We start from the raw sequence: 24,148 nt of genomic DNA on the forward strand, positions 1-24,148 counted from the left end.
CTCCTGGGGGCCCAGTCTTAGAGGAACCCCTACACCTTTGTGAATTTTACCTCCAGAAGCCTTACTAGGTTTTCATGATGAAGATGGGGAAAAAAATCTCTTTGTGCTTTGAGCAGGGGAGGGGGATGAATAATAATTTAAAAATATGCACTTAGTATTCTATTATACTTAACAAAGATCTGCACTCAAAAGAAAACTCCTCAAGTCTTTTCTGACCTAGTGCTTGGGCAGTTAGCAAATTCTGGCCACTCTAGCCTTCCTGCCTAAATGTAGGGGAGGGTGGAGGAAAGAAAAGCTAAGAAACTCTTGTGAAGGTCACAGCTCATGGACTTTGGCCCAATAAAACAATGGAGATAAAATCAACTTGTAGAATATGTCCCTTTCCCAATATCTGATCACAGTGTTCTAATATATTATATTAACAGTGAATTATAACTCAAGGAGAGCTACAACATAGAGACTCCATATAAGATGTTTTCAGGGAAACCAAAAGACAAGGTAGACCAGAACAAGAACACAAGAGGAAATGGATACCTATAGCTACAGCAAACATTAAACACAGCCTAACTCCAGTGGATTAAAATAAAACTTCACACTAAAGGCTTATTTATCTCAGTTCCTATTGTCACAGGAGTGTGGGGAGCTGAAGCTTCAAACCTTAATTCTTATGTTCCCACAAAAGAATATTTAAAATTGGGGATGAGGTTGTGGCTCAGTGGTAGTGAGGCCCTGGGTTCAATCCTCAGCACCATATATAAATAAATAAAATAAAGGTATTGTGTCCACCTACAACTAAAAAACAAAACAAAAACAAAGATTTTAAAAAAAGAATATTTAAAATCAGATGCTAAAAGCCATGTAAGAGAACTTTATTGTTAGTAAAAGTAAAGTAAGGATTGAGAGATAGTGGGTTCTCTCTGAGCAGAGAACAACAAAGGGAACAGTACTGTTTCCAAATTTATTGCTGTTTTATGGTGGACTTGAAAACTGGAGTCCACCTTCTGCACTCTTTGCCAATCAGGTGTTAAAACTCCTCTTTCAAGTCTGTTTGGCAGTGGTGTTTTTGACCCAACTTGATTATCTCCAGAAATGTCACAGTGGCATAGTGGCCTGGTCATTCTCTTTAGGGGGTTTTCATCTACAAGTCAGTCATGTGTTAATGTGGGTACTGGAGTCAGTAGCTGGTCAGAACTTGCCTTTAGTAAGGAAACTTCTGTTCTGAAATATATGGAGACACTTATGGCCATAACTCCTAGCTTTACCCTGACCTCAGTGGACCCTGTCAAAAGTTACTCCCATTAATCCTTCTTTCTTGATATATTTTTTCATATAGTTCCCCAGCTAGCGTCTTGTTTTTATTTGCTTATTTACAAGGTCTGTGTACTGATGTTTTCTACAGGTTATCTGCTGTAAGTTATTTACTCATCTGCCTTGGCAGTAACTTAAAGAAAACTTTAAAAGTAACCTAAGGTAAACCTGTGACCTTGCTATGCATTCCACTGCTCATTGATGACTACTACCTAACACTGTTACTCAATACATCATACCTGGCACTCAACAAGAAATCACAAGGCATGCTAGTAGGCAAGAAAAGTCTCATTCTGAAGAGACAAAGTAAGCATCAGATCCAGACTCAGGTGTGGCAGACACTTTGGGATTGTCATATTGAAGATTTTTTAAAAACTAATTAATTTAATTAGATTAATATCACAGGGCTCTTTGAAGTAAGCCAATCCCCCCAAAACACATATTTTCTGATAAGTGGATGCTGATCTACAATGGGGGGAGGCATGGGAAGAATGGAGGAACTTTAGATTTGGCAAAGGGGGGCGGGGGGCCATGGGGATAGGAAAGATGGTGGAATGAGATGGACATTATTACCCTAGGTATGATTGCAGAATGGTGTGACTCTACATTGTGTGCAACCAATGAAAATGAAAAGTTTTGCTCCATTTGTATACAATGAATCAAAATGTATTCTTCTGTCATGAATAACTAATTAGAATAAATAAAAAATAAAATCATAGGGCTCTTATTAAAAAAAAGGACAACATGTAAGAACAGATGGATAATGTAAGCAGAGAGATAGAAACCTAAAGAAGGAGTCAAAAGAAAATGCTGGAAATAATTGCTATTCTATACAATACTAGTTCTGTTCTATCCAATACATTACAACAAGGGAAAGACTGTAGCCATATAAGGATTAAAAGCAAAAGACAAAATTTTCACAATTTAGAGATACACTGACTATAAATAGAGAATCCAAGAGAATCTACAGATGAATTATCAAATTAATAAGGAAGGAGATAGGAAAGATAGTAGAATAAAACAGACAGTACTTTATGTATATATGTGACTACATGAACAGTATGATTCTGTAACATGTACTCAGAAAACTCAGAAAAATGAGAAATAACCTTTGATGAGCTGATCCGCAGACTAGACTCAGCTGAGGAAAGAAGTGAACCTGAAGATATATCAATAGAAACTTCCCAAACTGAAACACCAGGTAGGGAAAGAAAACTAAATGAAAATGAAAATACATCTTCCCACAATTTATAAGAATAAGTGCTTAAGAAAGTTATGCTCTTAAAAAAAATAGAGTAAACACAGTGAGTATAAACCTAAAGTAAGCAGAAGGAAAGGGATAAAAAAAATAGAGCAGAAATCAAGAGAAACTGACAGTAGGACAACAATAGAAAAAGAAAACTTTTTTCCCATAGTTTGGTTTTCCAAAAACCAAACTATGGGGAAAATGTTTCATATATATGAACGCTTAAATTTTAATTGAACACAAAGCTTCATTGCAGATTGGAATTAGTGGAATAGCCAACAAATTATCATTGGCAAGTGGGAACAAGAGGGCACTGTGGTTTTGTAATAGGGATCTATCTGATACAGCTAGAAGGTGTTGTGTTAGAGGAACACCTAAAATAGACTGCAGTACCCCTGCTGTGAGGCTGACTCAGAAAAATCTTTGCACAGAGCACACAAAAGTTTTCAAGGATTCTCTTTGCATCTTTTTAAATAAATTGTTAATCTTCTTCATACCCCAAACTCCCAGGTCCTCCCTATCTAAGATTTGAATTACTCTTATAGCTTTTTATAGTTCTCTCTGTTTATTACCAGTCTCTCTTTGGTCATTTACATATTCCAAGTCCAGTGTTTTTCTCTAGCAGCCTAACAACCTCCATCCATAATGGATTAATCATGTGTTTCTCCACTTTGCTATTTTGTCTTTTCTATCTGTAAATCAAACAATAACAAACTTTTTTCTCTATATTATATTCAACACTCAATCTAGTGTCCAGATGTGCAGTAGACACCCCCATCTCAGATAATTCTCCAGCAGTTATCAGCTGGATGTATGATTCAATTCCGACACTATCTACCTGGAGATATGTTAGATCCCACAGATTAAGGGCTCAGTCCCATAAAATTACTTGCATTTGAGATGGTAGTCAGAAGCTCCAGGATGTAACCAGTGCTTTGGAGTAACTGCTTATTTTAATTGGGGTTCCCATAACTCTCTCCTCTGAATTAATTTGCTAGAATGACTTACAGAACTCTTGGGAATACTTTACTTACATTTACCTATTTATTTTAAAGGATAGTACAGAGGATATACATGAACAGCCAAATGGAAGAAATGCATAGAGTAGGAGGGAAAGTTGTAGTTTGTATCCTGTCTTCAGGTGTACTATGTGGGACCTCTATGTGTTCAGTAGTCTGGAAGTTGTTTCAACTTTTGGGATTTTTATGGAGACTTTATTAAGAAGGCATGATTGACTGAATCATTGGCTATTAGTGTTAGGCTCAACTTTCAGCTCCTTTCCCCTTCTCAGATGTTGGAAGGTAGGACTGAAAGTTCAAATCTTTTATTGTACTATGGTCTTTCTGGTGACCAGTTTTTGTCCTGAAGCTGTCTACCAGCCACCAGTCATCTTATTACCATACAAAAGAAAGTTGTATAACTCTGAAGATTCCAAGGGTTTTAGGGCCTGTGTACCAAGAACAAGTACAGAGACCAATTATATATTTATCACAATATAATAATATCCTTGAGTTATGTTCATTACTTGTCATATAATACCTAGTATATGTGTCTTTCCCCTCATTGAAAAGGACAAAGACCAGTTATTGTTGAATCCTCAACATCTGGCACTAAGATGGCAAATTATAGATGTGTAATAAATGTTTATTAGATTGAACTGACTACCTGTCCCACTTGCTTCCTCTTTCTGAAGTACTCTTAATTTTTCTGCTTATGCAAATTCTGTCCTTTCAGACCTCACTTATTTCATGAAATCTTGCTTACTTTGCAGTCCATGTTAATTTTTAATTTTTATTTATTTATTTGGACAGGGTACCTGGGATTGAACTTGGGGGCACTCGGCCACATCCCCAGCCCCATTTCATATTTTATTTAGAGACAGGGTCTCACTGAGTTGCTTAGCACCTCATCATTGCTGAGTCTGGCTTTGAAGTAGCAATCCTCCCGCCTCAGCCTCCTGAACCACTCGGATTACGGGCATGCACTACTGCACCTGGCCCATTTTAATTTTTAAAGTCTTAATTGAGCTTATATGCTACACTGTACAGGTAGCTGCAAGGAATGTGGAATGTTAACTGGAATGTCACAAGCATTTATATAATGTCAGTTTTGAAACAGAAAATTGCTGTTTAAGATATTGAAAACAAGTATTTACTTAGTTCTTGTTGGTAAGGTACTGTGCTAGTCTTTAAGATGACAAAGATGAAACTTCCTTCAAGGAATTTATTTTAGTGGTGGAGATGAGACAAAAACAAAATAGATGTGAGTTTTATAAAGAGTGTATTTTGAGAGTTTAGATTAGGCTATATGCAAATAAAGCTTTGTGCATTTGATAGCAACTAGATAAAATTTAAACCTCTTAATGTAGGAATTATTATTCCTATCTTACTGATAAGACAAACTGAGGCTCAGAAAAGTTGAGTATTGTGACCAACTCCATAATGGTCAAAAACTGATACAGCTACAATTTAACATTTTTTAATTATGACACCAGGTCTTTAGAAGTCATGCTGATAAGAATTAGCAAGACTAAGCCAGGCCCAGTGGTGCATGCCTATAATTTCAGTGGCTCAGGAGGCTGAGGCAGGAGGATAAAGTCAGCCTCAGCAAAAAGCGAGGCACTAAGCAACTGAGACCTGCCTCTAAACAAAAATACAAAATAGGGCTGGGGATGTGGCTCGGTGGTCAAGTGTCCCTGAGTTCAATCCTCAGACTGGGGGGTGGGGGAGAGCAAGACTGATTGAATATAGGAAATAATGAAGTAAAGCCAGAAAATGTAACATTAGAGACAGCTTGAATAACGTGATTAAGACATTAAGTTTTAGGTACCAGATGAGAGGAACATCTGATAATTAGAACAGTCAGACTGGATATGAAAGGCAGTTCAGAATAGGGGAAACCTGAATGGTCACAAAGTCTACAGAAGCATTCTAACTTTACTAGGAATCATAGAAATAGAAGTTAAAAACATAAGGTGCCTTTACTTACGTACTAGATTGGCACAGGTTGAGCATCCTTAATCCAAACAATTTAAATGGTTCAAATTCTGAAAGTTTTGACCTTCATGTTGGTGTCAAAAATTTTCAGGCATTTTGGACTTTTGGATTATGAATGCTCAACAGGTAAAGTCTAAGAGAAAAGTCCTTAACACTTCTGCTCCGAAGCATTTTGGGAATACTCAATCCACATACATTTGTGAGAATGCAGGAGAATAAAATTCTCTATTCTACTGATTGTAGAACTATCAGTTTCTAATAAAGATAAATAAATTCAGTTAACTTGAAAATTTCTTTTTTAGTTAGCTGCCCTAGAGAATACTCCCGATAGCCCCTAGCCCCTTCGGTGCACTGGGGATTGAACTCAGAGATGCTCTTCCAATGAGCTATTTCCCTAACCCCTTTTTATTTTTTATTTTGAGACAGTGTCTCACTAAATTGTCAAGTTTGGCCTTGAACTTATGAACCTCCTTCCTCAGCTTCTTGAATAGCTTGGAATTACAAGGATGTGATTATAGTGCCCAGCTAGGAAACAACTCACATCCCCCCCCCATACACACACAACCACCACCACTGGTTTTTTTTTGGGGGGGGTGGGGTTGGTAATGAGAATTTAACCTTTTCCTACTGAACTACATTTCCAGCCCTTTTTATTTTTTATTTTGAGAACAGGGTTTTGCTAAGTTGCTGGGGACCTTGCTGAATTGCTGAGGCTGGGCTTGAACTTGAGATCTTCCTGCTTCCACCTCCAAAGTTGCTGGGATTATAGGCACGTACCACCGTGCCAAGCTTTGGCTGAGAAATTTGTGTATGCACAAGAATATTCATTGCAGTGGTTCTGTAAAAGTGAAAAATGCAGATATTCATTGACAGGAGAACAGATAAGTCATGATATATACAGAGGCAGGGCTGGAATTTAGCTCAGTGGTAAAGTCCTTGCCTAGCATGCCTGATGCCCTGAGATTGATCCCCAACACCACAAGGAAAAAAGTGGCATACAGTGCACTAGATCTTCATGAATGAACAGGATAAATCTCAGAAACATAATGTAAAATGAAAGATGACGATTACATTTTATTATCATTAATGGAGACTTTTTTAAAGTCCACATCATTCCTGTCTATGTGTTATTTTTCATATAAGCATATAAATGTTGAGGAATGTGAATTTAAAGAATACTATGCTTGTTTTGTCTGTCCCCTTCCCTCCTCTCTTTTGCTCAGATATTTTTAAACCAAATCCCAGAAATAATGTTTTCAACAGGTAGACTTTAAACACACATGTATTTATTACCACCACCACCACTGCTGCTGCCACCACCAGTAATTCCACACACCTAGTAAAATTAAAAATAAAGTTTTATGTTAATTTTTTCTGGTTGTCCCCAAATTGTCTTTTTTTCCAATTTGTTATTTGTTCAAATCAGGGTCAAAAGTCCACACATTGTACGGGATAAAATTGGGAGTTCATAACTCATTTGAATCAAACTGTGAAATATGATGTATGAAGAACTATGTAATGTTTTGAACGACCAACAATAAAAAAAAAAAAAATAAAAACATTTTTTCATAAAAAAAAAAAGTCCACACATTGTATTTCATTAAATATCCCTTAGTCTCTTTCAAGGAGTGATTTTGTTTTAAAAAGAAATGTTTTGATTTTACCTTCTTCTTCTTCTTCTTCTTTTCTTTTTTTTTTTGTAGATTAGAACCATCAGAAAGCCTTGAGGAAAATCAGCGGAACCTCCTTCAGATGACTGAAAAGTTCTTTCACGCCATCATTAGTTCTTCCTCAGAATTTCCTCCTCAGCTTCGAAGTGTGTGCCACTGTTTATACCAGGTGTGCTTAAAGTTAGAGATTGCCATTATTAATGCAAAGCTAAATGAAAAATACTTTGCCAAAAACAGTGTAGTTGCTGATAGTGGGTGGTTGATACAAGACTGAGTCAATTGGATGAATAATACATTAAGAATTGTTGTTGGAATGGCTTTGAATGACCCTTCATTTTTCTTCAGAGATGTTTGAAATACTTTAAGAGAATATTTAAATATATTAAATTTTTCTTGCATTGGGAGCAAGTTTAAAATTCACTGAATCTTTTGGATATGATGCATGTGGCTGAAATGAAACATGGAATTTTAGGTGGGTTATCTTTTGCCTGTGTTACTCTCAGGGTCTTTTACATAACAGGCAGTTCACTTGCATTTTGCATTGTGAATTTCTTGATCTGTAATTTTGGTTTCTCCATTGGGATATAATTGGTTTGTGTCATATTTTCCCAAGACAGACTGACAGAGCTCTGTTTATATAGGTTGCTATTTATAAGATATATTGCATCATCGTTCATACCATGTTGTTAGATTTTCTAAGGTTATCACTATAAGTAATATTACAGAGTTCAGATGTCCAGGATTCCTTTCTTGTTGAGGGAATTAGGCCTGTGTTCTTTTATGGCTCCTTATGTGTTTTTGAACTGCATATGCAGTTTTTAAAATGATTTGTTTATTCCAAGAGAGGTCCTGCAAATCCACATTTGCCTTCTAAGAAGGAGAAATGTTATTGGGTTGGAAGTTTGGAGTAAGGTTGATGTTAAGGAAAGAACGTACACATCTACTAAAATTCATGCCTTTCTCTCTCTTTTTTCAGAGTCATCCCCAGACATTTGTTTTTTTTTAGCACACAGCTTCAGTTGCTAAGAGACATTAACAGCATCAGTGAAATCACCATTCTAAAAATTTGGGGCTTCTCTGCTTTGTGTGACTTTTAAAGATATGTCTGTTGTATCTACAAAAAGAAAACTTTTCCACAACACAAAAAGATTAAAAAAAAGATTATAAAACCTACTTACGTCCCTCTTAATTTATCATGACTTTATTGCCCCTTCCCATCTTTTTCTTTTCTGTTCTTGAAATACTGGGGATTGAATCCAGGGGTACTATACTACTGAGCTGCATCCCCAGCTCTTTCTTATTTTTTATTTTGATATAAGTTCTCGATGAGTTGCTGAGGCTAGCCTCAAACTTGTGATCCTCTTGCCTCAGCTTCCTGAGTTGTTGGATTATAGGCACATACTACCACGCTTGGCTGCTTTACTGCCTTTTTCAAAAAGCTTCAGGAAGCTTAGGAGAAACCCCCATATAATTTATTCAGCTATTTAAATCTGAGGCTAGAGGATGGATTAGTTACAACATGAAACTTAATACAGTAAACATTTTCTCTTAAGTTTTAGCTTTATTTAGGTTTCTCTTTAAATCTAATTCAGTGATTTTTTTTTCCAGTTTCTAACAATAGGTAGATAAGAAATAGTGAGCACATATTAAAAATAGTGTGGATCAGCTTCTTGGTTGGCCTACTATTAACTCTTTTCAGAATGCAAGTGGGTTTCTGAAATGACAGTGGCTTTGACTTTAGCTGGTTAGGGATTGATGACATGATCCTAGAAGATTTTAGTAGAATTTCATGATGTGGTTGTCATCCTACATGAAAAATATTTTTGTATGATTAACAATTTGGAACATCAATTTGAAACCATGATATTATAACGTAAAAGAATACCATGATACTTAGTAACTACTCAGGAAAAGCTTAATGAAGAAATTAAATCTTCCTATTCCTTCCATATAAGTGAACAAGATTCTTAGCTTTCATAGTTAAGAAGGAAGGGAAATAGTGAAAATATTGATGATGATTGGTAGCTTATCACATACTATGTGTTGTGCTTTATAGAGAATTGCATAATAAAATAGTCTATTACCTTATTAATGCTTGGAATTATGTTAAAATTTCATATAAAATTATTCTCTTTAAAAATGTTTAAATGTGTCAGTGTGTTACTTCAAAGTATTAGATAATCGAATCGGAGAGTAGAGTACTGCAGAGCAAAGGTACGCTGTACAAAAGGTTCTGCTTTTTATCAAGCTGATAAGGAATTTTACATTCATTAGTTGAAAAGAAAGGAAAAGAAAAGCTTTGGTCTCAACATATTTTTTTCATTGAGTCTCCTTCTAACCTAGTTTTCCCCTTCAGTTTGCTCTTTTGTTTTTATTTATCTTTCCTCCTTTAGACTTTTTCTTGCCCTTTTGACTTTGTCAGCAACATAATGGTACCTTTGTGCTTGTATATTCTGCTGGGAGGGGTAGTAGTTGATATTTTTTTTCCTTTAGTAAATATGGCATCTGCTTTGGGAACCTACTGGGGAAATACTGAAAGCTAGTGAGTATATTGCTCGCTAATAAACTTCTCTGTTAGTTCTTTTTGCTTGAATTCATATGTTCGTCTTTAAGCCTTTTTTTTTTTTGATATCATGTTTAACCAGCTGTTACTTTATATGCCCCCTTAGTGGACAGTGTTATAGTTAATAGGAATAGTCAACTGTGACCATGTGTCAGATGTATAATTATTTTTTTCATGTTTTTATTTCCACTTTTCATTCAATAGTTGTGGAATAAAGAGAAAAGAACATCCACCCCAGTGGATGTTCTCTTAGGTTGTGGTGAGAGCATTGAGACAGAGCTATTATGATTCTAAATAAATGTCATCTTTTGCCAATAAATCTGTTTCCCCAAACTAATGTAGTTAAGCATAATTTTTTAAGACTGTAAATGATAGGTATATACCATAATTGAAAATTTTTGTGTGGTTACTAGTGTTTTGTATAGATTGTTAAGTTTGAACCAAAGTTCTATGAGATAAGTGTGTCTTTTTATTTTAACACAGCTTCCCAGTGCTTAGAATAGTATCTGACATGCAGGTAGGTGCACAAGAGCTAGTTGAGTGGATGGATAGATGGATGTCAAACAGATTTTAAGCTCAAGTTGTTTTTGGTTATGGTGTTGAATGCCTGGAATAAGAAGCCATGTATTGGTGGATTAAAGAATTTTTTTTTTTTTTTTTTTTTTTTGGTCCTGGGGTTTGAACCCAGGGGCATGTTAACCACTGAGCTAAACTCCTGCAGCCCTTGATAGTTTTTATTTTGAGATTGGGCCTCATTTAAGTTGCTGAGGCTGGTCTCCAATTTGATACCCTCCTCCTTCAGTGTCCCAAATTGCTGGGGTTAGAGGCATGCATCACTGTGCCCAGAATATTGTTTGGTTTTTAAACACATTTTTTTAAAAAAATAATTATTCTTCCTAGTGAAGTCCAGTCAAAAGTGTTTTAATTTTGAAAGAACTCTTCAGCCTAGAAAGGAACTCTGAGAGGTGAAACCACTATGTGTCAGTGGGTTTTGATAAGTGCCTTTTTTTGTGGAGGGGGTTGGTAGCATTCTGATAAGTGGTCAGCTGTAGTAAGTAAATAATTTTAAGCAGGCTTACAGTTTTATTTTATACTTTTCTCTGCAGTTTCTTAACTTTAATATTAATGCCTTTTTCCCTTAGTTCAACTGATAACATATTTTTCTCCAAAATAATGCAAAGATTGTAACATGCTCTGATAAGAACCATTTTAGAAAGTAGCCTGCTTTGAAAGTCTAGTCTTTTTAAGAAAGATTTTAAAGTCAGAATCTCTAAAACAAATTTTTCCATTTTTAGCTATTATTTTATTTTAGTTAAGATTTTAATTAAATGCCAGATATTGGAAAAATAACTAAGTCAATTGAAGGATACACAGAGAAGTATTTTATAATCAGAAAAAAAAAACATGTAAACACAAAAGTTTTTAGAATGTGGTCTACTTACAATGATCATTTTATATGAAAGTTATCAAAAGCTAGGAATTAACTAAGATACAAATATTTTATATTCTCAAATTCACTTGAAGAGAGCTTTTCTGTGATTCATATAGCCAGAAATAGTAGACATGATTGGGTTTCAACATTTCTTGCTGTTGATTTAATGTGTGGCTTAAAAATGTAATAAAAATAAAAATTGAGAATTAAAATTCATCCCTTAGAATTCAGTTGATTTTCTAATTTTTTTGTTAATTCCATTTGTGTTACATTTTATTGTGTAATTTTATGTACAAGCCAACATTGTTTTTGTTGCTGTATGTAGTCGGTGCTGTGACTTGTTTGTGCTCATCTCTGTTCTGTAGGCAACTTGCCACTCCCTACTGAATAAAGCTACAGTAAAAGAAAAAAAGGAAAACAAAAAATCAGTAAGTTTGGAGAACTTTTTATTAGCTGTTTCTTTCAAAGCAAACCAAAAATCTTTTGCTGTTTGTTAAGAACATCTTCACTTCAGCCTATTTGACCTTCACTATAAAATCATTCTACTAATTCTGGCACAAAATAGCTTTCATTTCAATTAACCCTGGAATTAAGTTACATTGAAACATTCTCTGTGTTCCTTTGGTTTGATTTATCCCAAAGGCATTTTGTGGGCATTTGTTGCATTGGATATCCTTGGTCTAATTTTTTAAATTATAAATGAATGCAAAAAAAAAAAAACTTAATTTCAAGGCTTTAGGAAATGCTGACTATCTTCATTCTTGCTTTTTGTTTTGCAGGTCATGTGACTGTTTTCTTTTCCTAGAAACAAAAGATTTAAATTGTTAGAAGTATGTGGTGGGAAAATGTTGGCTCATTTTGGGGTGGGGCTTGGGGGGGGCGGGATAGGGGGTGAGGTGCTGGGGGTGGAACCCAGGGACTCACACATCTTGCTAGGCACGTGGTTTATCAGAAAGTATCATTTTCTAACCTAGTCTAAAAGTTGCTAAAATTTTTTAAGACTATCTATATTTTTATCTAGATAGTTAATAGTCAGAATTTAGATGTATGTGCTTAGTTTATAGAAATTCTAATAGTAACATTATTTTTACCTCAGAGAAAATCAGTATTAAAATTTTGGAATAAAAGGAAAACACAGTCCATATCTGTATAGAAACACTTCATTTGGCAAACATGATACAAATATATTGCCTGCTTCTATGAAATTGTCCTAATTTCACGGAAGAAAATTATGATAGTCATAATGATCTTCTTCCAGTAAAGGGGAATTTGTCCAAAATATAACTTTGATTCATTTTAAATTTGTCAGTGTGACTTTCTCTTATTAGGATGAGGCCCATCTTTGTTCATATTGTCCAAATGATTGTAGAGAAGATGAAAAGAAAACTTTTAAACATCAGATAATTTTTGCAAAATGTATTCCATTGTCATGCATAACTAATTAGAACAAATTAAAAATCAGGAAGCTTTCTTAAAATGAAATAATTTAAAATATAGTGTTCATCTGGTTTCATCTTTCATTCATTGTTTTAGCTTTACATATGAAATTTACACTAAGCTTTACATTGCAATTTCTGTTTTAAATTTAAATTCAGAGCTAAATTAAAATTTAGAAACATTTATTATGTCTGCTCCAGATTTTCTCTCTGAGTATGTTAAAGTATGTTAAAAAAAATTTGGTCAGCTATTAGTGAATAGGATTGAATTGGATGGCCTTTTTGCTTAACAAAAACATTTTTTTCTAATGCTTCAGCTTTCTAATTCTCATGTGGCCTTAACATAATATACACCACCACTGTTGAAATTAATTTACTGTTTCTAACACTCTTGTTCAGTGTTTTACTAATGCCATTGTGTAATGTGTCACATAAATTAAAATTCAGACTTTGTGTTTCTCTAGTGCATGTTTTCTAGTCTTTCTAACATTCCTTTATTGAGATTTTTGTCTAGAATTGTTCTTTGAAATGTTTTTTTCTACTACGAGTTATTTAAAAAAATTTTTTTTTTAAGTTTCTGGGTAACACTAAGTTTTGGAATTTATTTCTCAGCACAGATGATATGAGGTCCTCAAGGAAACAAGTGAAATCTAATTGTTAATTTGAGATATTTTAGAGCACTTTCAAGAATATGAAAATAGTATAGACATTATAAATTTAAAATGTCATATTTTTGGTATTGTATGCTTCATAGAATTAAAACATTTTTAAGAGCAAACTGATTTTCTTTTGGAATATGTGTATCTAATATTTGCGATATAGAGAGAAGGCTCTGGCTTCTTGTGTCCAGCTGTGCACTCATATTACAGATAACTGTTTATTCAAGTGTGTATAATTAGATTTACTTTGGAAGTTGTCTTCCTAACTCAGGGAGAATTTACAGTAATTAATCATGTATAGGTAGTGATCCTCTTCTGATGTGCAGCTTATTATAGCATATTTGCATTATGTAATTTAGTTTTTATCAAAGGAAGTAAGGGGACATAGGCTGATAACTGCTTTCAGCACAGATTAGACCAATATTGACCTTTTATGTAAAATGTCATTTTCATCCAGATTAAATTTTTATGGCTTTTTTAAAAAAAGAATGGAAACCTGAGTTGTAAATCAGGTAAAGTTATAATGATGTTCATTACTGGTGAAAGAAAAAAAGCAGTCCTTTTATAAATTGACTTGTGAAACTTGTTGCACAGCATTCTTATAAATGTTCATTATGTTTTGTCAATTCTAAAAATATATTGATGCCATCAGTGGGATGCATACTTATATGATAACATGAAACAATGTTTGTTCCTAACGTATGGATACTTTGAGTTTTAATGTGAAATTATTTTGGGAGATGTGGAAAAGTTTATTTTCATTTTGGGAAATAATTTTTTCAGATTTCCCTTGAATTTTGAAGCTGAGAGTACTATTAAATGAAACTAGACATCAGTATAAGTCATAATTTAAAAGATCTTTATCTTAGAGAAAACCAGTAAATGGCTACTCTCAGAAAAGTGAATTTTAAAAGAGCTCTTGATATATATATATTGATTTTTATGAGACACTTATAAGTTATTATTTTAGAAATCAAACTGATTCTTTGAAAAGTTCAAACCATGGCTTTCTCTTTTTCAGAAACTTTTTTTAGGATTTTAATTGGTTTAACTGAATACATCGGCAATTCTTCTAAAGAAAAACCCACTTAAAATTAAATATAAGCAGTTTTGGGTTTGGGGGTGTGGATCAATGGTAGAGTGTGTGCTTACCAAGCACAATGCCCTGGGTTCAATTTTGGCACTCCCCCACCAAGGCCCCCACCAAGAAAAAAGAAAGAAAGAAGAACAAAACAAAACAAAAAAAAACAGTTTTTAATCCTTTTTCTTCTTGCTAACTCACTCCTGAAAAGTTAAATTAAAGCTCTTATAGGATTATCAATATTTCATTTTTTTTAAGATTATAATTTTGAGAATTCTAAAGGAACTGCTCAGTATCAGTGGTTGTCCATGAACATTCTGAAATTATGTGATGGATTTTTATAATATGAATGCATACATTGATGTTTCTAACGTTTTATCAGACTTCAGAGAGATTCCTATTCCCCAAAAGGTTAAATATTGTACTAGAATAATAAAGGCACTTGAATTTTCTTTATTCTGAATATAAAATTGAATTTCAGCTAAAAATAAACAGGATTTAAATTTTAAAGCCTTTCTGCTACAACAGCTATATTTAGCCACCTCCCCCACTTTCCCCTCATTTAAGTATAAGGTTGTTCTTTATACAATAATCCCCGAAAAGTTGTAACTTGAAGCTTCCTGAGCTATAGTAAAAGTGAAGGTGAGAATATGTTACCTATAATGTACTTCAGATGTCATCTTTACAGACTTGTTTCAGCTTGAAAAAATCATTTTCTAAAATATTTTTACCAATTTTTTTTTATCAGAAATGATAGAAAATTATTTTTAAATGATAGGCAGTAGATAAGAACACATTTAAAATATGGACACCATGGAGCACTAAATTATACAGAATTAAGTAAAATAACCCCTTTTTCCAGAATTAGTCTGGAATCATTGATCATGAAGAAAAGTAGAGTTATGTGAGATCTGCACTTAAATCTTAACCATTTTCTCACCCTCCCTCCAGTATTTTTTGAAATACAATTTTATCCCTGAAATCTCAGATTATTGAATGGAATGGTATAGCTTCATTGTTGCAGTGACTACTAATTTAAATAGCAATTAGCCACACCAAGAAAGAATAGTTATAGAGATTAAATGTTATATGTGTTCTTTAAAAACAAATGTGTGTGTTTAGGATATATGAAAAGTGTAAATTTCAGAAAAATGTAGTTTTCGTATGTTGGCCTAAAATGCGGAGGCATGGGGAAGAGATGGGAGCCAATTTCACAACACATTTTCCAATCAGTTTAACACTTCTTCCAATTTAATGGGCTGGTTGCTTTATCTTTAATTTAGAATGTTTTCTAAGGAGACATTTAATCTACTGTTGATATTGGCTTCATGTTGCTTTTCAGGATGGGCAACCTAAATTAATTTCCTAAATCTTTAAAGTTTTTTTTTTGACTTGGCAGAATTATGAATTTTCTATGGTAGACATATGGGTCATCTCTTCTGGTAGGATCATTTTTTCTTTTAGGATCGCAAGAATTTCTGTTCCTCCATGGGTTAAATAATAGGTCATTATATTATAAAGCAGACTGGCGAAAAAAAGAAACTACCAATACTATTACCTGTAACTTGTTTTCTTTTAGTAGGAATCTAAGAAAAAAATTGGTTTCGCATATGTTAAGCATTTTTCTCAAAAAACAAAACAAAACTCAGTTCTAATATCTCAAAATGTAAATGTTTATTATTAGGTATGGGTCATCTCAGAGGTGTGCTATTGAAAACTCACTTTCACCTTACAAAATGGGTCATGCTCTCATGTCTATTAAAGTAATCTCAGTGTGAAATTGGGTCTACATTTATTACTCGGCAGATTGCAGTGTAAATAGTGATGATAAAATAAGATCTTTTTTTCAGGTCTTTTCTACACAAGTCATCTGTGAGGTTTTCTTCTCTCTTAGATACCTCAATTGTACTTTAAAGTGATGTAAGATTAGTAATAAGAGTGAATTTTATTTTCTGATATCTGGGAAGAAGGTAAAAAATAGAAACACCATTCATGAGGCTTGATTGGTTCAAATTTTTTGCAGAGTTTGTCCTATGAGCTCTTTGTTCCCATTTCCTTATTTTAATTCAAACCTTGTACTCAATTCTCAACCCCTTGTTTTTAGGTGGTTAGCCAGCGTTTCCCTCAGAACAGCATTGGTGCAGTAGGAAGTGCCATGTTCCTCAGATTTATCAATCCTGCCATTGTCTCACCATATGAAGCAGGGATTTTAGATAAAAAGCCACCACCTAGAATCGAAAGGGGCTTAAAGTTAATGTCAAAGGTAAATTATTTTGATAATCTAGCTATCTTAAATTTCCCTTCCAACAAAATTTTTTCCATTTTTCATATACTACTTTCCCTTGAATTCACTTTTGAAATGCCCTATGATTTTTCAGTTAGGTGTTTTTGTTTCATTTTGTTTATATTACAAAGTAACTCATTAGGTAACTGATGGGATGGGCTATATTGTCATGAAAAATATTTTATCTCCCAAAGACAGTTTTCTTTGTAATTTTTCTGGGAATTTTGAAATGGAGATGGAAATATAGACTGCTGAATTTTTTAATATAAAAAGGCATTTAAATTTTAATATATATTGTGTATGTAAATATATGTATATATAATTATATTTGGCAAAAAAATGGAAACAGATACAGTAATTTATAGAACAAGGAATAATTGATTCTAACTGCCAGTAGAAATAACATCAATGTGAAAATTCATGTACTTTTAAAGAATTTATTAATGTATAGATTTCATACAGTAAATCTGTAAACTTTTTTGACTGCTTAGATACTACAGAGTATTGCCAATCATGTTCTCTTCACAAAAGAAGAACATATGCGGCCTTTTAATGATTTTGTGAAAAGCAACTTTGATGCAGCACGAAGGTAAGCAGTCTGACGCTTGGTTGATTGCTCTGTGTGAATCAAGTATTTTCGGTTTCACTTAGGTCCATGTACCTGGTCTGTGTGAAGTTCCTGTGTAGGTTTTTTTTTTCTCTTCCCTCCCAAGATTAAGGACATGTTTTGCTTTATGAAAGATGTTGTGAAATAAATCTATATTTGATTTCGATGGTGGCTTTTATATTTGAAAACCAAGGAGGATTTTGACGTATTTATTTAAGTAAAGGATTGAGGTTGCTATAACATGGGAGCAAGGAAGAAGATTCCTTTCATTAAAAACTAAAAACAAATTGGTGTAGATAATACATAAGTGTATAGTTAGAATCTTTTGGTATTAGAATATTTTTAATACTTCAGTTAAAAATGTATCTGAACTCAGAAGTTTTTTTAAACCAAGTAATAGAGACACAGAATATTTTATGAATAATTGAACAACTGTTCGCTTTATGATTTTAAATTTTTTTCTGCTAGATTTCCATAATTAACTAATTACTTCAGATTATTTCTGAGTTGTTGGTTTTTCTATAAACTAAAGAAAATACTAATTTTGCATGAGTTGTTTTTAGAGAAACAATAATTCATGAGACAGTACGTTGTAAGTTCATGTTCAGAATTCTGGCATTTTAGCAGTATAAGTGATCTGATTCATAGTCTAATCTGGCTTTGTGTAGCTCTCTTCCAGTTTATCATCATCATAGTTCTTACTGACCTTTCTGCTAGGAAAATTAGAGTTTAAAAGATATATTGCTGAACTGTAAGTCATAGTGGTAAATGTCAGTAGAGAATTCGTGTTCTAACAGATAAACTACCACAGAAAGAGAACCAAGGTTCTGATCCTGGCTCTGATTGAGAGATTATGTAATTATAGGGAGTTTTTTTTGTCTGGGCCTCCATTTTCTTATCTGTAAAACACTGACTTCTTTCTGGATCCCATTTATCTAAATCTCTTGTTTGTTCTCTGACTTCAGACCCTACTCTGAAACTGAAGCCAGGTATCAGAAATGGAACAAGTCCTATATTTATAATCTCAGTTACTTCATTATATTATTATACTTACTAAAATAATAACATTATACTATGCTTAGTATAAAAATTCACTTGTAGGTATGAATGTATCTGGTGTTGAAAATTCTAATGGTTTTGCATTTTTGAAGATTTTTCCTTGATATAGCATCAGATTGTCCTACAAGTGATGCAGTAAATCATAGTCTTTCCTTCATCAGTGATAGCAATGTGCTAGCTTTACATCGTCTGCTTTGGAACAACCAGGAGAAAATTGGCCAGTATCTTTCTAGCAACAGGTATGATTTCCTAGTCATGGGGAAATTGAACACTTTCAGTTTAAATTGATATTAATAAAATTATTGATTATGAACAGTGACTTACACCTTGTAGCTGTTTGCAGTAAGAATTAATGATTTGGAAAGAGAAATGTAGACTCTTTTTTAAAAAATATTTATTGTTTATTTGGACACAATATATTTATTTATTTATTTTTATGTGGTGCTGAGGATCGAACCCAGTACCTCGAATGTGCTAGGCAAGCCTTCTACTGCTGAGCCACAACCCCAGCCCCTAGACTCTTTTTTAATATAAGGAAAAGGTTCAGTCATATTAAATGATCAATAAACCTATCTAGGTGCTAGTGATTCCCCTTGTGCCCCCATATTGTGGATTACACCCAAGGCGCTTTGCCATTGAGCCACACCACTCCCCCAGTCCTTTTTAATTTTTTTTTTTTTATTCTGAGACAGGGTCTCACTGAATTATTGAGATTATCCATGAACTTGTGATCCTCCTTCCTCAACCTTATGAGTTGCTGGGATTATAGGAATGTGCCACCACCCCTGGCCAGTATTTTATTTCTTGAAGGGAAAATATATATATATATATATACACATATTTATACACGTGTGTGTATGTGTGTGTGTGTGCGCACAAACACATTTAAAAGCTTTCTTTCTTTCTTTCTTTCTTTCTCTTTCTTTCTCTTTCTTTCTTTCTTTCTTTCTTTTTCTTTCTTTCTTTTTCTTTCTTTCTTTCTTTCTTTCTTTTTCTTTCTTTCTTTTTCTTTCTTTCTTTCTTTCTTTCTTTCTTTCTTTCTTTCTTTCTTTCTTTCTTTTTCTTTCTTTCTTTCTTTTTTTTTTTTTTTGGTACTGGGGATTGAAATCAGGGGCACTCAACCACTGAGCCATATCCGTAGCCCTATTTTATATTTTATTTAGAGACAGGGTCTCAGTGAGTTACTTAGAAGCTGGCCTTGAACTCTTGATCTTCCTGCCTTAGCCTCCTGAGCTGCTGGGATTATAGGTATGCCATGCGCCCCCCGCACCTGGCTTAAAAGCTTTCTTTTAGCGATCCCATGTCCATTCTCTGTCTATACATATCTACTTTCTAAAGCTAGTAGTTGTATGTTTTCTGTATACAATTTTATTGTGTTCTACACACACACACACACATTTTTCAAAGGAAATCATAGGTCTATATAGCATAGCTTTTTGTTTTTTAAAAATTTGCAGCAGTGACCTAGCAGATATAGCCTCTTTTTTCTTGCTGCTTGCTGTACTAGAGATTGAATCTAGGACCTCATGTATGCTAAATGGGCACTCTACCACTGAGCTGCATCCCCAGCCTGCATGTACCATCTTCATTCAACATTCTACTTGAGATTTGTCACTGATTTAATTTATGGTAATGTTTCATTGAATGACTATATCAGTTTATTTTTGCATTGCTGAATTAATGGAAATTTAGGTTTGTTTCTAGTTTTTCACTGTTATAAATAGTGATGTATTAAATATCTTTATGCTAGTCTTCTTGTATATTATCAAAGTATGTAATTTCTGGGTCTGGACTATTATAACCTTAACTACATTTACCCCACCAAATTGCTTTTCAAACTTTGTGTGCCAGTTTATACCTCGATCAGCACTGTCTGGCAGTACTTCATGGAATTCATCCGCACCAAAGTTGACATTATCATACTTAATTGTTTTTGTCTGTTTGATGTTTATGAAATAGTATCTTGTTATTCTTACCTAGTTTTACCTGTTTAATAGCTATTTCCCCTATTAAAAATGTCCATTTCTTAAAATATTGGTTTCTCAAGATGAATTCGTTTTGTGCTGAAGAAAAAGTAGATCAGAATGTTATTTTAACTTAGCAAATTATGAATTCTACAAAAAATCAAATTTGAATGGAATATAAATTTTATGGTTTGGGAAATGCTCGGATCTCTAAAATGTTTCAATATATACTAAGAATCCCTAAAGTCTTTTTGGTGTTTTTTTTTTTTTTTACAAATCAGCAGGGATCAGCAGCAAAAAGAAAAGCAATCAGTAACAATCTAAAGAAATGTGAACTGCTACTTTCTTTCTAAGTAGTTTGCTGTATCTAGGGATCATAAAGCTGTTGGAAGACGACCTTTTGATAAGATGGCAACACTTCTTGCATACCTGGGTCCTCCAGAGCACAAGCCTGTGGCAGATACACATTGGTCCAGCCTTAACCTTACCAGTTCAAAGTTTGAGGAATTTATGACAAGGTAAAATACAGCCTTAAAATAATGAGTGCTTTCTTTTTGGTTGAGAAGCAAAGTTTGCCACCAGGCCACTTTAAAATAAGCTTTATTTTTGTTACAAGATTATCAGGAAAGATGTACACAGTTAATAACATTAATTCAACTTTTCTCTTACACTATATATTATTGAAATATGTTTGCTGTGTTGTTTTATGTATTGGTTTTCTCATAAAGATTATAGTCCTATTAAATCATAGTTTATCATCTCACCTTGATATGTTTCTGCATTTATTTTTATTTTTTAAACAAATCACAGTGGGATGCATTGTAATTCATATTACACATGTAGAATACAATTTTTTATATCTCTGGTTATATATAAAGTACATTCACACCAATTCATGTTTCATTCATGTACTTTGGAAAATGATGTCCATCACATTCCACCATCATTATTAACCTCCTGCCCCCTTCCCTTCCCTTCCCCTCCCCTCCCACCCCTCTGCCCTATCTAGAGTTCGTCTAATTCTCCCATGCTCCCCCTTCCTACCCCACTATGAATCAGTCTCTTTGTATCATGGAAAATATTTGGCATTTGTTTTTTTTGGGATTGGCTAACTTCACTTAGCATTATCTTCTCGAACTCCATCCATTTACCTGCAAATGCCATGATTTTATTCTCTTTTATTACTGAGTAATATTCCATTGTGTATATATGCCACTTTTTTTTATCCATTTACAGTTTAGCTATTGTGAATTGTGCTGCATTTAATAGTTATAAGGGTATATAGAAAACATTATTTTCACATTATAGTTAAGAAAAATGCAACTTAGTGTGAATAATTGATTTTCCTAAGATTCCATATTTAATTCATAGGTCAATGGATTTCAGGGGGTGGAGGAGAGGTCTTGGAATTGAACCCAGGGCTGGTTTACCACTGAGCTACATCCCCAATTCTTCTTATTTTTAATTTTGAGACGGTATTTTGTTGTTGCTCAGGGCCTCACTAAATTGCTGAAGCTGGCCTTGAATTTGGAATCCTCCTGCCTCAGCCTGGGATTACAGGCATGTACCACCATGCATGGCGGGTCTTTGGTTTCAATTACTGAACTCTTTTCTACCACACAAGATACATAGAAATACTAGTATTACAAAAACATACAGTTGAGCTTCCCTAATTCAAAAATCAAGATTTGAAATCTTCAAAATCTGAAAACTTTGCCAACATGATCCACAAGTGGAAAATTTCACACCTAGCTTTATGTGACTTTGATAGTCATCAAAACGCAACTGCACTAAAAATATTTTCTAAAATTACCTTTAAGCTATGTGTATAAGGTGTATGTGAAGTGTAAATGAGTTTTGTATTTAGGCTTGGGTCTCATCCCCCCAAGATAACTCTTGTTTGGAATATATGCAGATATTTCAGAAATCCAGAATCTGAAATTTGTTGAATAGGGATACTTAACCTATATAAAAAATAAAATATTTTAAATATACTTAGCTGAGAAGTTATTTTCTGAGCAAATTCATGTACTTTGCAAAAGTACAGTCATTATATAGAAATAAAGAAATGGAGAATATGAAAGGGGTTAAGAGATGCAGAACATATAATGAGAAGGTCTACCATATATCTAGTTGGTTTATTTCAGAAACCAAGCTTAGTGTGAGAATAAGCACAGGTAATATTTGAAGAGGTAATGGATGAGAATTTCCTGGGGTTCATGAAAGATATGAACCTTCACATTGGAGAAGCACACTGAATTATTAGTAGAATTTATAAAAATTAAGCCATATTTTTTCAGAAATGTATTTCAGTATGTGTGGGAATTTAATATAAAAATGGTATTTAAAGTCAGGGACATTAGACTGGACTTTTGATAAATGGTATTGATGCAACTGAGTAATCATGTAGAAAAGGGTATTTATACCATTCATGAAGATAAGTTCCCATGAATCAAAAAAAAAAAAAAAATGAGCAAACGAAGGCCTTTCTCATCAGCTCAAAATTCATAAACCAGAAAAGAAAAGGTTGATAAACTAAACTCATAAAAAGCAAATAAATGAAAATTCAAGACTTCTTTCTGAATAAATGCCATAAACAAAAATAATTCTGTGGTTTAATATTCTTGTCTAATAGTTTTCTTAGAATAGTCCTAAAAGTGCATTTGTGATTCAGAAAGTAACCTTGAGATTTTTGATGCATGTTGCCAAATTGGCCTTAAGAAAACCTGTTGCTTTTTAAATATTTTGTCCTTTTTACATTTCATCTGTGATTCAATTGTAGATATTTGAAAATACTCAGTAAACTGTATAAAGCCTCTGAATTGTTCTGTTCTTTTTTCTTTTAGGCATCAGGTACATGAAAAAGAAGAGTTCAAAGCTTTGAAAACATTGAGTATTTTCTATCAAGCTGGGACTTCCAAAGCTGGGAATCCTATTTTTTATTATATTGCACGGAGGTAAGAAATAATGTTTTAGTCTTTCTTGACAGAGTTTTTAAAATGACATCAAATGTAGAGAGATGACAAGTTTGATTTTTCCTGTTTGAATTAATAGGTCTCAAAGACAAGTAAGTCTACCTCAGATCAGAGTATATAGGCTGAGTAAACAGCTGTTCTGTCTTAATGTGTTGTTTTGTTTATTAGGAATTGCTTTTCAGAGTATTGTTGCATACTGACTTCTCTTTCCTTCATTAGTTTTTAAATTGATGTACAGTGAGTTAATTATAAAGAATGAAAATTTGTAAATAATCTTTTGTTTTCAAGTATATTCTGATTTAATAGTATCTACAACATGATAATCAGGAACTTTTTTTCTTCAAGAAGAAGTAAAACTTAAAAATTCTATTTCTGAGAACCTTTTGTAATATGAAGTGTAAGACTGTATCAGTGTGATTTAGAAAATAAATCAGAGGAGCTATGGGAAATCTGTAAAGATTTTTTCATGGCTAGCCTGGAAAATTGATCGTGTTTGTACGTGCTGTCTGCAGTCATGACTAGTTCCTAGAAACTGTTCTGGAAATACTGGGAACTCCTCTTTTCATGGTAGTTGTGGTACTGCATTGCTTTCTTTGCCATCTGTCTTTTCTTTCTTGCCTCATTCTGCCTACCTTTTGATAACTGTGACATTATTTGGTTAGTTTTACTTTTTCATATTCAGCAGACCATAAATTCATGGCAGTTGAACCTTTGAGGCAGTATGATGTGAACAGAGACCACTTACTTGAGAATCTCAAGGACTATGTTTATTCTTAGTTATGCTATTTGTTTAGTTATAGGACTTAGTCTTCCTGAATTTCCTGAAAGTAACAGAAATTGAGGAATTATGTCAGTGGACTTAATGATC

The 24,148-nt window shown here is 33.6% G+C and overlaps 1 protein-coding gene across 2 annotated transcripts in view; it reads left to right on the top strand.

Moving 5' to 3' along the window:
- Positions 1-24,148, top strand: part of Nf1 (neurofibromin 1) — a 251,252-nt gene that overhangs the window by 119,675 nt on the left and 107,429 nt on the right. The window contains exons 30-36 of one of the 2 annotated variants that reach the window (XM_077800375.1): positions 7,254-7,389; positions 11,581-11,643; positions 16,496-16,654; positions 17,167-17,264; positions 18,434-18,580; positions 20,677-20,823; positions 23,152-23,262. In XM_077800375.1, the coding sequence (XP_077656501.1) occupies positions 7,254-7,389; positions 11,581-11,643; positions 16,496-16,654; positions 17,167-17,264; positions 18,434-18,580; positions 20,677-20,823; positions 23,152-23,262 (861 nt within the window). The remainder of the gene's footprint in view (positions 1-7,253; positions 7,390-11,580; positions 11,644-16,495; positions 16,655-17,166; positions 17,265-18,433; positions 18,581-20,676; positions 20,824-23,151; positions 23,263-24,148) is intronic. The other variant, XM_077800376.1, reaches the window with a different exon arrangement.

This window comes from Urocitellus parryii, chromosome 7 (genome assembly GCF_045843805.1).
Source record: "Urocitellus parryii isolate mUroPar1 chromosome 7, mUroPar1.hap1, whole genome shotgun sequence".
In the NCBI taxonomy this organism is placed as follows: Eukaryota; Metazoa; Chordata; class Mammalia; order Rodentia; family Sciuridae; genus Urocitellus; species Urocitellus parryii.